Consider the following 19017-nt stretch of genomic DNA (forward strand, 5'->3'; position numbering starts at 1 on the left):
TCTTTCCCATCACATTGCAAAAGTGACTTGTGCCGGGTGTGCATTCATTTTTGTTTTCGTAGCTTTGTTTTGGGGTTCCAGATTCATCTTTGGAATCTGGATTTCAAAATGAAAGCTGAGTAGAAGGTGGCCAATTCCCTCTTTTTTATTACTTGTAATGCTTCAGTAAATAGTCTTACCTGTCAGCAATTACACGTGTACATTCATGTTTAAATAGAGACAGAAGTATATGAATATCAGTACATTCTTCTGATTTAATTATTAACATGCCTTGCCAAATTCTGGAAAGATCACGCAGATTGAAGATATAATGAAATTTGGATGGTGTAGGCAGCATCTTTATCTATAACAAAAATATGCACATATATGTGTATTTGTGCAAGTTGTTACGTTGCAGAAGTGAAAAACATTTACATAGGTTCCAGTGTACAATTGTCTTCCTTATATACTAGCACAGTTTATGTTTTAAACTATTGAAACATGAGAAATATTTCTTACCTGTGAATTTCCTTTTGAGTGAATTTTCCTTGACTACACACTTGAGTATTTCGATTAGAGAATAATGGGGCCTGGTTTTAGGTTTATCCCTATCTTGGCTGAAATATATATATTTTTTCAGAGCAACCATATGAATAAGACCTCTTGCATAAATTAAAGTAAGATTCAGGACTTATTCTCATTTTAAAATTTAAAAAACAAAGAGAACAGCTCTTGCAAAATAACAAAGAGGAACAGAAGATAATGAAGAATTTTACAATGCTGTGTAAAGCATAAGAAATACTTATATCTTAGTGGACCAGATTTTTCTAGCACCAGTCAAGATTATTCTGGTAATCTCTACCTTTTTATGTTCAGATAAGAAAACTAAATTAAATTAGTTATCTACAACACATAAAAATAGATTTTTCCCCATAATACTTCCAAATAATGAATCTCTTTCTAGTAAGTACTGATTATGATACCTTAGTCCATTGCCACAATATTCTACCAGCTGATACCAGTTTCATTATCAAATCACTTATTTCAGGCTTGAAATTTCTACACGAATGAAAATATCCACAGCCAATTATTCCTGAAAAATAATGGCACAGTTTTAGCTTTAATATTTTCAAGTAAGAACAGCTTTAAATCTAAAGTTTTACTGCATTGGTGTCATGTAATCAGTTCAGGTGTATGGATTTGTAATTTTTCTTATTTTCTCTTACCTTATAGGATTGTAAACATAGAGCTTAGTTACTTATTAGGCCACAATTACAGAACTGATGAAATTAAATATGATACTGAATAATTGTCTCATAATAGAAAAAAAATCTTCTTTAAGAATAATTTAAAATTGAAACCTGGTTGGTTTCAAGGTTTATTATCTTCAAATGGCAAGCAATGGAGAATTAAATTTTGCTATTTATATTTCCTGCGATTTCCTATAGATATGCTCTACTGCTTCACTGTGGCTTTTTCATAAGATTAAACGCAGGTAAAATATTAATGATCATTTTTACCAGCTTCAACTGAACTACATGGTAACTACTCAAAGGGACTTTCTAATGGTTGGCACTCCATTTTTGGAAATCACTTTTCATTATGATGCAAGTCTGGCATTTGTATAAAGTCTGAGGTTTTCAGCTAGAATTGTCCTAGACATTTTATTTGAATAGTAACTATATGTAGGAGATGTCCAGGCTGAGCCCAAGGGAGGGGTTAAACATGTCATGAATCAGAAGTCCCTTCAGGCCCACAAGAGATCTAAGTCCAGCCCACCTTGAATTCCTTTCTATTCTTAATTCCCACTAATTTCCTTTGACTGTTAGTAGTTTAGATTTCTGTAGAGTAGGGGTCCCCAATCTGTGGGCTGTGGCCCACTACTGGGCCATGGCCTATTGGCCTCTGGGCCACATGAATGGTTGGCTGGTATGTGTGCACACAGCCCCACTTGCATAAGCACTGCTGTGAGCATCACGGGTGTTCACTACCCCAGTGAACACCCGTGATGCAGACGTTTGCAGCCCCACTCATGTGAGCGTCGCCATGAGCATTGTGGCCATTCACGGCCCCACTCACGCAAGTATCGCCACAAGTGTTGCAGGCCTCATGTGTAAGCCTCGCATCACCATTAGTGTTGCAAGTACTCACAGTCCCACTAATGCATGCACTCAGGGTGCCACTCTTTAAGAACGGGTGTTTGTGCGCATGCACATGTGTATGCATGAATTTACAACCCTCCCACAAACCCATCCCTTCTTTTCCCTCCTCGCCCCCACTCCGGGCCACCAATCCTGAAAGTTTGGGGAATTCTGCCCTAGAGAGCTTTTGCTTACAATATATCTTTATACACATTTGAACTGCCTGGATCTCCTGATTTTCCTGATACTGACACTATATAATTTTATACTCTTTATGTTTTGTCTCGTGTTTATGCAGTTCCTTTGCCTGCGATGATAGAACTCCTCTCTCTATGGTTTTATTGTAGCTGTTAAAATTTGGTTGCGATCTTTCCTAACTTAAAGTCTTTCAAATATTTTGGATTTCAACTCTCATTATCTTCAGACACAGGAGGGCTCCCTCATTTAATGTGGAAACATTCCAGGCGGGACTCTCAAAAACAAATTGCCTGGTTTCTCTATGATAAGATAGCATTACTGTAAATTCTCCAAGGGACTGGGCAAAAACATAATAAAATATACAAACAATACGAATGCTCAGTCATCTGTGGCTGAAGAAGCTACATTATAGTGTCCTTGAAATGAAGCTCAGCTATTAGTAGGAAACATTTAAATTCTAGATAATTTATCATCCAATTTATCATTCAAATTTTTGGATTGGGTGAGAATCAAAATGATGCAATTACCCTGCAGCAAGATTATTCATATGGGTGCAGATTTATTTCTTTTTAATTCTGATGGAGAACATTTAGATCACCTCATCAATAATCAATAAAATTATTTGTAAAATAATTGTCTAGATTAAATATCAATGTCCGACAATTTCATTCCATGTACCAGTTTACACACACATGGCTTTAGTTTCTTTAAGGAAAAGAATTATCCGCTGATTAAAAAAAAATGTATGAAATCTGTTCAGTTCTACTTAAAATTACAGAGAAAAATGAGAGTACCAAATATTTTATCAATGGAGGCATTGGATGGAAGGGTGCAGTTAAATACAGTGAACTGCCTCTTTAAGCGTTGTGGGATGTCATTTCGACCTCCTCCTGGGTGAATCATTGCCCCTATAAGCTGCACATCAACAATTGTAGTGAAGTCTCCAGGTTTATCCAAACTATACATTCCTTCCATTTCCATCATCTGACGCACTATTTCATTTGTCACCTGCACATTTTTAAAAAAGCAACAGATCATTTTTTCAAAAGAAAAAAAAACCCACATATTTTTATTTTACTTGGGATACATGGCAGAATGTGTTTTAAGTGTAGCTTTACATTGTATGCAAAGTACCACTCCAACTAAAATAAATAAGAATAACATGGATCTATATAGATTTCAGGATGAAAGAAATTTCTTAACTTTCAACAGCAAAAATGGATTAACACAGTATATGCAGTAAATGAAAGTAATTACAAAAATAACCATTTTTATTAACAATAAAAACTACACTAATTCTTTATACTGAGAACATTCTTGCCATCTAACTCAAAAATGTCCACATCAGGTACAGGGGATTTATTATCTGCTCTGTCATCTCCTTCTGCTTTTTCTGAAGTCCTGCTCCTTCTCCCTTACTCAGAATCCATCTCCATTGCTCATACATGTAGATTTTTGAAAACCTGACCTTCTCTGTCCAAACAATAGCTGGTAAGAATCGCAATGCTCAGAAATCCTACATTTCTGATGGTCCATAGGCTTTTCTCCTGAGCACTCAGGCACAGACCATTTCTGAATTCTGAGCAAAACTCTTCCTTTTCACAGAAAGGGGAAATTATTACTCTTTGAGCCTTGCAGCAAGGAAAAAGGAAACCTGGTGGGACAATGGTAGATCCAGGGGCTTCATCTCCCCTAATCATGTGAAATGGCATAGTTGTAAGGGGCATTCTGGCATATGAATTGAGTTTGGTTTCTTACCTGTGGACCCTCTTGAAAGTAACTCTTGCAGATGATAGAAAATTTATCCCAATTTAGCTGTCTTAGTATTAAGGATTAAACGTGGGGGCTTTTAAAATAAAATATGGATGTTCCTTACTGCATTACTCTTCTATTCCCAAACTGAGTTGCATCTCATTGTTTACACTTAATCAAAGAAAAGAGTATTCAGTTAAGATGCCGTATTGCTGAGCTCCTCGTTTCTTTGTAGATTTAAAACCCAATACAACATCTTTCTGCATACATATGAGCTCACAAATCGGTTGCATAGGCAGGAACTCCATTAAAATGCAACCTATGTATCCTTGTCACTCTTGATTCATACAAGGGTTGCACTGCCTAAAAATGTCTTGCAAGCACGTCAAGAAAAATACACGACTTGACTGCTTTAAGAATATATACTTATTTAATAGATAGAAGTTGTTATTCAGGCAGAACATTACAATCAGCCTACAATTTTCTTAGACTGATTCTTGAAATACTGTTTCTAAACAGTGCTAATAATTTTATAACACAATCAGAAAATACTGTTAACATTACAACCAGCCTACAATTTTCTTAGACTGATTCTTGAAATACTGTTTCTAAACAGTGCTAATAATTTTATAACACAATCAGAAAATACTGTTAACATGGGGGAAAGTTTCTGGAATAGCTTATTTTTTTAGAAGTATCATTTTTTTTAACAAAATATTGCTTACTTGTATAACTATAGACACTTATTAAAACTGTACCTGATCTCCCCATTCATTTATAATGGGCATGTTAATGTCATCAATGAATATGGTCATTTTTCTGCCCCCTGGAGGTCCATAGGTACTGCCCATCCGCTTGTCCACATAACTTTCTATTGTCCTCTTAATAATTAAACCACACAAAAACACAAATAAATAAAGTTATTTTTAATTTTTTGTTAATGAGTTTTAATTTAAGCCAACCAATTGGAATCAAACAAATATGCTCTGAAATAATTTATAATCATTGCTGGAGTATTAAAAACACACAGCAAACATCAAAATTGGGCCTTTTCTTTAGGTTATTTCAAACAGTTTATATAGAAACAGATGATGTAGAAACAGTTCATAAAATCTACAGTTTACCTGAAACATTCCAGGTTCTGTTGCTGAAGAAAAATTTAAACTTTTTGATAAGTGTTCTTCTGGATCATATTTTTTTAAATAACCTTTAATCATTACAGTCTTTGCAGTTCCTTGTTCACCAATGAGCAATACTGCCTGTAATAATTTTAGTATCATTATTTTCACATCCTTATTATATATTAAAAAAACTCTTCAGTTCTGCCCCCAAAAATTACATACTTAAACTCAACAAAAAAAGCAATGTGACTTTGCTGTCTTGTTGTATTATATATTATATTTTTGATTTAGTCATGCGGGGCTCAATGAACTGGAGCTAAAACTATTTTATCCATAAGAAAAAGAGCTATAGGAGTTGTAAAAACACAGATAAAATCTGTTATCTGCTTGCAGCACACAGACTCATACACACTTTGATAGTAAAAAAACATTTTGGCATACAATGGTGGGTGGAAAGAGTGGTGTGAGAGAGAAGATTAATGGAATGACTGCAAAGTAAGAAAAATAAATAAAAGAATTCTAAGAAAAGAAGAATATTTTCTAGATAGAGCGCGGCATATTTATTCATTGGAGAATTATTTGGGTATGTCTCCACAGACAAAATAGACAATGTATAGACACAAATAGAAAAATCAAATAATTAAATATGTATGACATTGAGCAGTAATATGTCCATCACACCTCCCACTTTTAAAATTTAAAATTAGGAGAGAAATTGTGAAAAAAAGCAAATTTTCACAAATCATAATTTAGAAAGTTGAGAGACAGGTTCACTTGGCATCTTAATAGAAAGCTAAACACATTGTACAGTATCATGATTTAGCAGAATGTGTGCATTATATTCAGTGGCAAAGTAGCATCCTCTAGTTCATAGTTTGCCAATAAAATATGCACTCACTTTGTGTTGCTTTGCTATTGTATCCATCAAAAATTGTGTTCTGACATTGTCTACATTTGGAACTAGAATAGATGAATACTCAGGAATGCTGTCAGTTGGGTAAACATATTCCTGAACCTTTTTATTCCAATGATCCCAGTCACCTAAAATGGAACATAACAACAGTAGAAAAACACTAATTATTTCTCTTCTTCAATTACTATATTTAATAATCAAAGTAGTTTTTAAGAAATCAGACACTCTATGCAGTAGCAGCTCAATCGACTTAAAGAAACCAAGGGCTCTGGTTTTTTTTTCCCAGTCAGATCAGTCTTCAGACAGATTGACCAAATTAAGACCACAGAATTAGACAGAATCAAGCAAGGGCTAGTGGTGAGGTAACCTGTAACCAGCAAAGTGTTATTTTGGAAAATGGCTACCATATTTCTGCTCTATGTTGGGGGTGTAAGGGAAAATGGGCAATAAGAAGAACATGAAAGGAATATCCTATTTTTCCCCCCTTTGGTGAGGATGGGTAAACCTTTGCCACTCAGAACTATCAAGCTGTTATTAAAACAAAATTTTGGGAAATTAGTTTGTATTATTTTTCTCCACAATGCGTGCCAAGTACCACTTAGCTTTTGTCTGTTTGTTTAATCTATATTTATCTATTTTTTAACTTTATGGTTTTAAGCTGCCACCCAGTTATTGATATGGCGTACAAGTCAACAAATTTAAGGAAATAGGAGCCGTGGTGACACAGTGGTTAGAATGCAGTATTGCAGACTAATTCAGCTCACTGCTAGGAGTTTGATCCTCACCAGCTCAAGGTTGACTCAGCCTTTTATCCTTCTGAGACTGATAAAATAAGCATCCAGACTGTTGGGGGCAATATGCTGACTCTGTAAACTGCTTAGAGAGGGCTGTAAAGCACTATGAAGTGGTATATAAGTCTAAGTGTTATTCCTATTGCTAAATAACTAAAGCAGAATTGACTCTTTAGCAGGTATTACTAAAATGTATAATGTGCCAAATAGAAACATTCAAATAAACGATTGTTTCTGATTTATAGATGAGTGCCAAAGTTATATATTATAGGCTGAATAAACTATAAAAAGATAATGCTCTTTGCAAAACTGTACTAAAAACATTAGAATTATTAAAAGAAATTAAGAAGGATTGCACTACTCTATCACTTACCACAATCACTGACAAAATATTCATACATTGTATGTGTTTCCCCTTTATCAAATACTGGCAAGTCCAGTTTGCTTTCATGGTTTCTCAGGAAAGCTTCCAACTTCTCCCGGCTATCCAACTCTAGAAGGGCTCCTAAACTCCACATTAGGCCAAAGACAAATAACCTGTAAAGATGTGCCAGACAGACAATGCCACCTTCTTCCTTAGAGGGTATCAAACCTTCCAAAAGATTAATAGACTGAAAATATTTTAAAAAGAGAAGAGAAAAGAAGAGAGGTAAGAATACCTGGAATACAATCTAAAATGAAAATAACTGCAGATTCACATAATACATTTTGCTACCTACAAGGCACGTAACAAAACTGTATTTAATGTACCTCATATTTTTCAATAACCTTATCAAGAAAAGAAGATTTCTGTGTATTTCAATAGCAATATGGCACAGTTTTGTTAGATTTACTAAAAACATACCTGCATGATATAGTTACATTCTAGCAATTCCATTTTTGGAAAAAGATTCAGTTTCATGTGGGTATATGCTGCATCAAATACTTTGTCATATAAACCTAATAATATATCTGCTTCTTGTGGAGTACGAGTCTTCAACCATCCCTGTAAAAAATAAAATAAAATAAAATAAAGGAGAATGCCAGTCAGTTGTCCCACAATTTAAAGTGAATTTTTAGAAAATCCTCTCTCAAAACATACCTGCAATATTGGCCTCCAGCTTAGGGCAGAAGAACTGATGTACACCATACCCATCCTGGAAACTGTAGCAGGAGAAGCATTTTCAATATTGTGCACTTCAAACAGCAACTTGCAAGTAGGAGCCATTGGAATCCGGTCTCCATTTGCTAAAGTCAGAGTCTTATTATCATCAAGCACCGAATTCAGATTTTCAATCCAAATTGCATCTACAGGGCCATCTAGAATCAGAAAAATATTCTCTCCTGGAAGTAAAATGAAAGAGTTTACAAAAGTCAGAATTTATGGTTCAGTTAATAAGTTCATCATCATTGTCATCTTCTTCATCATTCTGAAATGCATATTGAATGATACAATTTGACTACATACTACACATTTTTAAGCCCTATTGCAATCAGATTCAGGTTTTTTATCGACCCAAGGGAAGATGATAGTGCAGTTACTAGCTTTTTTACTGGTACTTCCCCCCCCCTAAAAACTGAAATTAAAAAAATTGTATCACAGAAAACTACAGTTCTTCATATTATCTTGATTCAGTGATATAATTCCTTTGAGGGAAAAATATCAGTATAGATGAAAACAGAAGAACAATTTTAATAGGAAAGTGATATTCTGTGACCATGTTCCTAGTTACAGTATTTCTTTTTTAAAAATATTTGTACTTTGCTCCAATGGGTTTATCATACCTTTCTTGGCTTTAAGGGTTTTTCGCCACAAGGTGGAGAAAATTCCATCTGTCCAATCATTTGTTGCTGTATCCAGTTTGCCAAACATCTGAGGAGCTGTAATAGCTTTTGGATTCATGCGCATTTCTCTGTGAGGATATCCACATTCTGTCATTGCCCTCATCAATATAGTTATAACAGTTGTTTTTCCAGATCCACTTGGTCCAAGTGTCATCAACCCATGGCGTACTTTGGATGTTTCATACAACTAAAGAAGGAGGAGTGGTAGGAGAGGAATGGAACTGGATTATTGGACTTGCTTTCATAAAATATTTTCTCCTGAAAAGGGCTAAAACATGAAGAGTGAGAGGGCAATTGGCATATTTTATGAAAGACCCTGAACTGTCATGAGGAAAAAAAGGCTAAATTCTAAATGGTGAAGTTAACCATGGCATAGATACTGCTAACATACATATAAAACCCCAATATACTTAACAGAGAAAAAAAGTCAGTCTGTAAGAACTGGGTATAACATTCTACCCTTTTGGCCTTTAGAACAGGTACATAATAGCTCCCTGTAACATCAATCATAATTTAGAAAATAGAGTTTGAAAGGGAATTTATAAATCAAATGTTCCTATGATATAGCACACTGATCTTTAAGGGTGCTAAATCACAAGAGGGTCCATGAGATCAATTGCCCACTTCAGACCTTTTCCTGATATACAGTTTCCAGAACTTTCAACCAAAATAGCCATTGGGTGATTACTATGGGAGCTACATTCCTAAATTATCTAAAGACATTGGGTTATTGGAAGTGGAGGATAGGGGATATTATATCTCTTTCTTGAGAAGTTATATTTGGGTATGGTTCCTGAATATTAATAACTACATACATAATGTAAAATATGTAGTATTAAACTTGGATTATTTGAGAAGAGGCTCTGAAACATATTTATTGAAGAATATGAGAAAAATGATGGTAAAATTCACATTGAAACTTTAATTACCATAACTTAGTTTTATATTCTATAGTACTGTCTTCTGAAAACTGAAAATATGTAATGTTATACCTGTACAAGTTTAAGATTCCAGGGAGGATGATTAACCAGTCCTGCCTCTTCAACCTGATTTGCAACTGCTGCTTGAAGGTCAACATAAGTATTACTATCCAGTACCAGCCCAGGAAAGAGATCATTGATAAGACTAAGAAACAAGGGCTCATCTTCATCTACCTGGATAACAAAAAAAAAGTTTTTACATATAAATTTTTGACTTGTGGGAAGGAAGCAGCAATAGAACATTCAAATATATATTTCTTATGAGCTTGAGAACATAGAGAACAAACTAGATACAATTTATGAAGGTCAATAAATTATACGGAAGTACTGCGTAAGTTCCAATAACCTGATTCCATTGAATTCAGTGGGGTTTCAATATTATTTCTTTCGGTATAATTTGCTTAATTTATTGTATGCAAACTAAATAACTGTATGTATGCACAAGAGAGTATGCAGTCAGACTGAGAATCACATACTTCTAGAAAAGTATACAAGAAGCTTACTAAATCATTTTCATAATTACTCTAGCAATGGGAAGTTTAAACAGCTTCCAATGTATTCATAGTGTTCATATTACGCTGAGAGAATACTTTAAATTACATTTTACTGTCTATATTTTTTATTTTATCAAAATTACCTGCTGGCTTCCCCCTCCCATCAAAATTAAAATTATGGCCCTGTGTAGAGGGAGTAGATGGTTTTTTTGCTGAAAATCAGCATTCAACATTTGATCTGAAGATATACAGTAAATTATTATTCCAAATCTTCTTAAGAACAATAATTAATTTTAAAGACAATGATGCTTTCATTAATTATTCAGGAGAATAACTGATTTAGAAATAATGACAGTTGTCAAAATATAACTTTAGAGGATCACATTGTTTTCATTTGAAAACAGTTTTTAAAAACTAAAAAAAAAAATAACAAAAATATTGTAACCTGATCAATACCAAACACTGCAATGGATACATTCTTACAAGTTTAGAGAGGTTCATGTCCCTTAGACCCCTCATAACAGTACTCATTTCACTGTCATCTGGCCTTGCCCTCTTCTGTGATCCAAGCGTTCTCAGCACTGAAAGGATATTTCTTAATCCAAAATCATAATGAACCTAAGAAACAAAATAGATGAATCAATAGGTTGTGCACATTTTCTTTCTTTCGTAATGGCATTCACAGAACTGTGAACATTTGAAAAGGGTAAAATCTATTTTCTATTGCAGATAGAAGTAGTCAGTACAAGCATATACACATGTATGTATAAAAAGGTTGTCTCAAGTGATTAAAAAGGAGGTACGGTTGCAATAACCATAATGGAAGCAGAGTTCTTCCCTCTTTAAAAACCCATTATTGGAGCCAATAATCGTGACAACTTTTATCCAGCCTCCAACCTTCCCTTTTAGATAATAGTACTGAGACACCACTGGATATGCTTGTTGGTGGTCTTTGGGGAAACTGAGAAGGGAATAGTGCATCCATCATTGTGTTTCTTCATCTTTTGGCAACTTTTGATACTGTCACATATAATATTTTTTGGAAGCGGAGTGCATTATATTGCCATTTTTTTCCTTTCTCTGTGGTTGGTTCAAATCCACAGCTCCTCACTTGTGGGGTGCTATAGAGCTCAACACAGTATATTTAACATCTACATGAAACTGCTGGGTGAGGTCACCTATAAATTCAGAGTCCTGTATGGATCAGTATACTGATGATATTCAATTCGTACACCGTGACCCTGGCCTGTCCAAGCAGTGTTGTTGATGTGTCTGGAGGATGTGTTTTCTACAATTAAAAATGCTAACTCACTTCAAAAGCAACGACATATAGGGAGCATTATGGTGTTTTGAATAAGTATTATTCCTTTGTGTAGTTAATATTTGTGTTAAATTAGTATTAGATATATGTAGTTGCTATTCATTTTAAACAGTATTACAAATACATATTTCAAATAGTAAACCTTGATCAATTACTTGCATTTGTGACTTCAGAAGTTATACACTGGTTGCAATTTTAGAAGAATCACCTCTGGCTTCTAAATCAGTATTTTTTTTATAGGAAGTTGGTCAATGAAATTGATATTTATTATATATACAGCTTCTGAAATATAAGCTTAAATATACTCTCCTGGTAAGCCAGTGGAAGTTTGAAAAACATGGCATTAGCTTCCTATGGTCTTAAAATAAGATTAATAAACAAAGGAATTTCTTAATACATTTTGGATGTTTCAGAAAATTTAGTAAAAATTATCCTGTGCTTACAGATGATCAGGATTTGAAATACTAACTCATTTGGTTTGGTTTTCTCCTCTTATTATCACATTTTGGGCCCACATTAACAGAACCATTACTATATTTTGGATCAATTCTTGTGTATTAGATACATATGTTAACGGGCGTTACCAGCAGCCAGATATATTTTTTGTACAAAATGGGTGGGGTTTGTTTAAAAAAAATTGTTTACAAAAGCAAATAAAAGCAAATTGATCTATAATAATTAGATCTGACAGAGAAGACATGTTGCAGGTAGCATTTATCAGGGATATATATTTGGTGAGTCCCAGGAGGTGGGCCTTCTCTGCCATGGTGCCTACCCTATAGATCACTCTGCCCTCCATCCCTGTTATCATTCCATAAGTCCCTCAAGACCTAGTTATGTCGCCATACCTGGAGTTCTCAAGGAACTGGAGATGTTCTTCAATGGTTACAACGTGGTTGATCTTTTTATGCTCTGTGTGGTTTGTACATTTTAAATTTTAAAATGTTTTTTTAATTTTAATGACTTTTTAATATTTTTATAATTAAAAAGTACAGGTAATCCTCACTTAATAACTGGTTGCTTGATAACCGTTCAAAATTATCATGGCCTAAGTAAGAATGATTTTCAGTTTATAAAGCAATTTTGACCATCATAAAATGTTGTACTGTTCCCCCCTCAGTCATATGACCATGGTTTGCAATGTTTTCCTCCAGAAAGTTGCAAAAAAACCCCACCCTTGTGCTGAATTTGCTTACTAACTACATGCTTAATTTAACAACTACGTGTTCCACTTAACAACTGCAATGACTCAGCTTATGACCATCATGAAAACAGTCATAAAATTGAATCAGGTCATGTGGTGATCTGCTTAAGGAGTGCCCCAAATTATGACCAAAATGCTAGGCCCAATTGTGGTTATAAATTGAGAACTATCTATCTTCCTTCCTTCCTTCCTTTCTTTCTTTCTTTCTTTCTTTCTTTCTTTCTTTCTTTCTTTCTTTCTTTCTTTCTTTCTTTCTTTCTTTCTTTCTTTCTTTGTTGTTCTACTGATTGTTGTACACTGTTTTTTGTAAGATGGGCAGCCATATAAGTGCAATTATTAAATAGATAAATAACTTGGGTCTAGGGGATTGCCAGTTATTAACACCATGATAAAGAAAGACTTATAAGGAGATTAGCCCACCCTCATCTAATCATTCACTCTATAGCAATAGGCCAAAATCAATTAGGAAAACCCTTGATAAGGTTTCCAAGTTAGGTTTACATGTTTATTTTTATTACTTAAAATATTCTGATTGAGCTGCTCTCTGTTAGCTATGACTACCTTTTGCCCATAGCTAACGAGAGAATAAAATATTACCTGTTTAGTAAGCTGTTCTTCACAAAGTTTATACAGAACAAAGAATTTCTGAGCCAAAACAACGTTATCAATAAAGCCACAGCTTGCAAGTTTCACTCTCATGATGATCTGAAATGGAATCATACAGATTTAAGAAATTAATCAAAACTAGGGGGAAAAGAAAATAACCCAGACTAAGATATAAAAGAGTATAAGAGACTTGGGGGATATAAAAGTGATGCCCTATAAATTTAAAATGATACTGCATGACAATATGGCACAGTAGTAGCAGTACCTGTCTATCTGGAACCATCATTGCAACAGTTCTAAATTGAATTTTCAAGTTTTCTGGTAATTCCTGCCGCCCAGCATAGCCAGGATTCTATGAATAAAAGGAAACAGAAATAATTCAAAGCAATTGGATTGATTTTGATTATATCAAACCATAGGCCATGTTAATTATAGTGCTTTTAATTTCAAAGTCAATGTGGGGGCATATCCTTGCCTTTCACGCAAAAGATTCTGGTCTACCTGAATTCATAGTTGAGGAGTACAATGTATGTTAGTTTATATGGATGCAAGCCTGAACCTCCTATCTGTTTCTTGATTGTGAGGGAAGAAATAGCCATTTATTCTTGTCATATCCAGAACATGGTGCATGGATTCCCATAATCCCAAGTTTTATTATAGTTACAAAAAATGTTTTGGGAAAATAACAGTCTGAACATGTAGTTCCACACACATGTTCTATTTTTACTGAAGACAGAAATGCCCGCTACTATGGAACTGTTATTCTATATGTTTGAAAAGATTATTACCACATCTCAAGAATTCAGAAAGATACTCCCAATAGTCTTCTTGGTACAGAAAATTTTTTAATACTTGCAAACATCATGACTGATGGACAATAAGTAGATATCTGAGAGCAGTCTTCACTTGCATATCTACTTAATGTAAACATTGCTGTCTTTTTGATAATAATTTTGCCTAGGCTTAAAATTGTTAGTTCAGATGTAACATCTGATTTTCTTATAGACATGGTTGCTAGCTAGGTGCCAACAGCCACTCCTTCCATTAGATCAAGATTCCCACTCCTAAACTTAAGTGCACTGAAGTACTCATCAGCACAAATTGTTAACTTGGTTACAACATTGCAGCTTGGAATGATTTTCTGATCCCAGATTAATTTGACTGCAATTTGGCTATCTCATTCTAAATGAACAATCAATCAAGTGTTATTTGTAAAAATTCCAACACAACACAATCAAGTAATGATGGGGGAATAAAAATAAGATTTAATAGATGCTGAGAAGATAGCATCTTGCCAGAAGATAAACAATATCCTGCCTGAATTGAAGTATAACATTTTAAAAATTCATCTACAGAGAAAATTCTTAAAACAGACACCAAATGAACTTTATTTGATTAAATATTTGTATTTTATGGAAGTCCCTAGTTCTCTGGAGAAGGATCTAAAGCTGTAAAAGATAGACTAGAACAAGATAATGACCAGCAGCAAGGTGGTAGATTCAGTTACTGAAGCAATGGGGGCCCTGTTGGAAGAGCTGAAGGACCAGGTCAGGGGCAGATGGAGAAAATCTATCTATGTGGTCACTAAGAATCAACAATGACTTGATGGCATGTAAACAATCAGTTTTACTTGAGATATAAAATGTGCAATTGCTATAAATGTAATAGCTTGTAAATATATTGCTAGGATAGGCAAAATAATTAATGAAACATGTAATTTATTTTCAAGTAAGTTGTATAACAAATGTATGATTGATTTTCTCCCATCAATAATTAAAAAGAACCTCTACACTCTCGTCACAATAAATTTACCATTGTCAGAAAAATTCCAAACTCAGGGTTTAAGTCCACTACATCTCCATCAGAAAATATGAACTGCTTTTTCCTTTCTTTTCTTGCTGTCAAAATGATGTAAATTTGTTGAGCTGCTACTGACAAGACTGGTAATTCAATTCTGTTAAATTCATCAAAGCATCCCCAGGAGCCAGACTGTGCAAGACCTGAAACAGGAAATGATTTATGTTTAAACAGATTACAATTTTCCTGTAATTAATGTTTTCACATTCTTACCATATTGGGGCAACATCTCTTTTCCTAGAATTATACCCAGAGAGAAATATGAAGTGTCTGAACCTGGATATAATAATATCATAAAAAGGCAAATCATCTGGTAGTGTAACCTATTAGTAGAGTAAATGTTGGATTCCATTCAATAGTGTTTGGAAGCAATACTACTAAATCAAGCATAATACTGCACAGGTACCATACCACAAACATTGAAAAACATCTGAAAAAGATGTAAAGGGAAAGATCTATAATAAGATTCTCTATTAGCCCCATTCAGAGCTACAGTGAAAAACCTTTCCCTCTTTTAGTTATGCTGCTGACTTGTGAATAATCCGTATCTGCATTTACAGTACAACTATCTGGAGCAGAGAGCTTACATCACTATGCAATAACTTCCATGCTAGCTGGAACCTAACAATATTGGGTTATAGCTCACATAGAAACAATTTGTGTAGAGCTAGATTGCATCTCTAGAATAATTAGGAGAGATGAGGGATTACTTATCTCTCTGCCTCTCTCTCGGAGAATATTAACACTCAAAGGTAATATTAGATGAGGAATTTTGTTTGCAACCAAGCTATGTACACATTGAATTTGAATATCTAACCTTGTATAATGGCATGTGGGAATGACCTTGGAAGATAGGATGCTGCCTCAGGAATGATAAATTAAGAGATGGCACAGCCTTCATGCTGCATAATAGGCAGAGAAACTCAGAAACAAACCTCCCTAACTTATTAGGCTATAAAAGAGTCATTGAGGGTTTGCGGTATCAGACTTGCAAGATTCTGTTAATGAAGCTTTACAATAAAAGTAGAGTTAGTTCATCTGGTCATGATTCCTGTCTGGTCTGTCTGGGAAGGCTAACACTCTGCAATAATATTGATTCAAAATGATTATGGATTTCAAAGGTATTGACTCCTAGGTGGATACATAGATTGCATACCAGAAATTTCTGTTCTTGGTGTTGTGTCATTTAATCAGTAAGCCTTTGTCTCTAAACTAATCTGAAATGCTTTTCTATAGAGTCTACAGCTAAAATGATTTTTTTTAAATGTTTGGTACTATAGTATTCTCTTTTATGCATGAAATATCAATTGTGGGCATTGTAAATTTCTGAAATTATTTCAGTCATGATAATAATTAAACTGTTAGAATTCTAATTATAAAAAAGATACTGCTTACAACTATAAAATGGAGGATCATAATCTCCCAATAGATTTTCATTTTATGTTGCATTTAGCTGTATCTTATGCAACACATATGATTACATTTCTCTAGGTCTTCCATGAAACTATTTTTGATTTTGTATTTCTACTTTATTCTGGTATTAACAACCCAATGATATTTGAACAATGTTTATTCAAAAATAAATCCAACTTAACTTCAATTTCATTGCTTCAGGAAAGAATTTCTCATTAAGCAAAACTTAGTAATGCAGGACCTTTCTTGCGTAGAGTAACTCCAGACCCATTCAACCCATGATTATGGATATTATGTTACAAATTCTCCAGTTTTCTCTTTTCTTCTTGGAAATGTCAATGATTGAATCTAAGACTTCCTCTTTTCAAAGCATGTGCTCTACCAATTAGGTATATTTCTTTTTTTTTCTTTTTTCTTTCTTTTCCTTTTTCCTTTCCTTTCCTATCCTCTTTCCTTTTCTTTAGACAAGGCTTTAATTATTCTTCACCTTTAAAGGAGGCTTACTTAGTTTTGTCCCCAAGACCAACTTATGAAACATAAGCTAAGAAGTTTATGCTCATAGACTTATTGAAACTGCACATGTAGGTTTAGCCAATGGAGATTATTATGCTTAAAGCTTTGATATAGGGAGAGGTTGTGCACTTTCAGTGCCAGAATCAGGAGATCTAAGACCCTCCATTATAGTAGCTTCACTATCTTTTGTGGTGAATACATTGTAAGTCTTATATGTAGGGGAGAAGAAGTGAGAATACATGAGACAATATCTAGAATTGTAGGTGGTGTAAAGGGAGCAAGTGACAAAATATGTCTAGTGATGTTATAGTGCAAATCCCGTGATTTATATACTTGCTGATAATGTTGAAATGCAAATACAACAAGCAGATCATAATAATATTTGTATCATGATGATGCAATGCAAATGTCATATTTCCATTTCTTGAGTTTGTAGCACCCATTTAGGAAGCAATGCATTTAATTTGCATTCAAATATATTTTAAACAACTGAAAACCAGAAAAAGTTACTATATATTTCTCACTAAGATTTGCTAAGATTTGATATGCTAATTTTGAGCCATTAATAATTATTAGGAAAAATATAGTGCGGCCGCCTTTGTACAACTAACATTGTAACCATGTTAATTCAAATGTAAGAATAATACTCAGAATAGAGTACAATATAAATATAGAAAGATATAAGATATAACTAGCAAAATGTCATACACATGTAAACATATCAGAATCTATAAAAATCCACAAGTGTTTTATCTTTGTAATAATGTCTGTATTCCTGCTTCTTTTATACAATCTATGCTGACGTGTATGCTAATATTCAAGGGCTTTATAAGCTATCAAATACATCTCAGAAAGGATATATTGGTGATCAGAGAGAGTTGGTAAGACAATATCTGATTCTTGAGGCTTTCTTTATGATCTGCTTCTTGCTGTATTGACCCCTGTGATGTGCTGTGCAAGAGCTTTCCTGGCTATCAAAGAAATATGATAGCCTTACTATCTTACTTGAGGTACAGTTCAAGGACCTTCTTCAAGGGCCTTCTTGTAAAAAAAGGGGTTTGGTGATAGAACTTCCTTGAAAAGGAAGACAAGGAGAAGAAGGAAATAGTTCACTTTGTCATTTGTCTTTCTGCTTTTAAATGTCTTCAGCCTTAGTCTGTAGTCAATAGGAAAACATTGGCTACAGTAGTATTGATGGGCTGTCAACTCAGAAGACAAAGCAAAGTCTATGATTGGATGTTCCTTCTTGTTCTGCAAGCTGTCCTGTGCTTGAATGAGCAGGGTTATTATCTCTGCCTTTCATCATATCCACCCCAATTATTAATGAGCTAGAACAGACTCAGTGAACACCTTCAGGCAAACCAAGTCATTACAAAAAGCCAACATGGGTTTGTCAAAAACAGATCATGCCAGACAAATCTTATTGCATTCTTTGATCAAGTGACAAAATTAGTGGACCAGAGGAATGCTGTGGATATAATTTACCTGGACTTCAGTAAGGCATTTGACAAAGTAGATCACAACCTACTACTTGATAAGATAGAAAAATGCAGGTTAGACAGCATCACCACCAGATGGATCCGTAGCTGGCTGACCGGCCGTACTCAGCATGTGGTCCTCAAAGGAATCACATCTACATGGAGGGAAGTGTGTAGTGGGGTACCCCAGGGCTCTGTTCTGGGCCCAGTGCTCTTCAACATCTTCATCAACGATTTGGACAAGGGGATAGATGGGGAATTCATCAAATTTCCAGACAAAACCAAGCTGGCAGGAATAGCCAACACTCCAGAAGACAGGCTTAGGATACAGGAGGATCTGGACAGACTTGAACACTGGGCGCTATCTAACAAAATGAAATTCAATGGTGGGAGCTTCCGGTCTGAGGCGACGGCGATGGCGGCTAGCTTTTA

The 19017-nt window shown here is 34.5% G+C and overlaps 1 protein-coding gene across 1 annotated transcript in view; it reads right to left on the reverse strand.

Moving 5' to 3' along the window:
- Positions 1 to 19017, reverse strand: part of LOC120305367 (dynein heavy chain 8, axonemal) — an 89054-nt gene that overhangs the window by 57492 nt on the left and 12545 nt on the right. The window contains exons 5-19 of the mRNA XM_039337109.1: positions 15137 to 15324; positions 13590 to 13676; positions 13316 to 13423; positions 10677 to 10811; positions 9712 to 9873; positions 8660 to 8906; positions 7977 to 8218; positions 7740 to 7880; positions 7269 to 7506; positions 6090 to 6232; positions 5195 to 5329; positions 4829 to 4951; positions 3113 to 3326; positions 963 to 1072; positions 180 to 343 (exon numbers count right to left, since the gene is read on the reverse strand). Of these exons, the coding sequence (XP_039193043.1) occupies positions 180 to 343; positions 963 to 1072; positions 3113 to 3326; positions 4829 to 4951; positions 5195 to 5329; positions 6090 to 6232; positions 7269 to 7506; positions 7740 to 7880; positions 7977 to 8218; positions 8660 to 8906; positions 9712 to 9873; positions 10677 to 10811; positions 13316 to 13423; positions 13590 to 13676; positions 15137 to 15324 (2437 nt within the window). The remainder of the gene's footprint in view (positions 1 to 179; positions 344 to 962; positions 1073 to 3112; positions 3327 to 4828; positions 4952 to 5194; positions 5330 to 6089; positions 6233 to 7268; positions 7507 to 7739; positions 7881 to 7976; positions 8219 to 8659; positions 8907 to 9711; positions 9874 to 10676; positions 10812 to 13315; positions 13424 to 13589; positions 13677 to 15136; positions 15325 to 19017) is intronic.

Source organism: Crotalus tigris, unplaced genomic scaffold (genome assembly GCF_016545835.1).
Source record: "Crotalus tigris isolate CLP2741 ecotype Arizona unplaced genomic scaffold, ASM1654583v1 scf7180000017668.6805642782:7212621, whole genome shotgun sequence".
Lineage (NCBI taxonomy): Eukaryota > Metazoa > Chordata > Lepidosauria > Squamata > Viperidae > Crotalus > Crotalus tigris.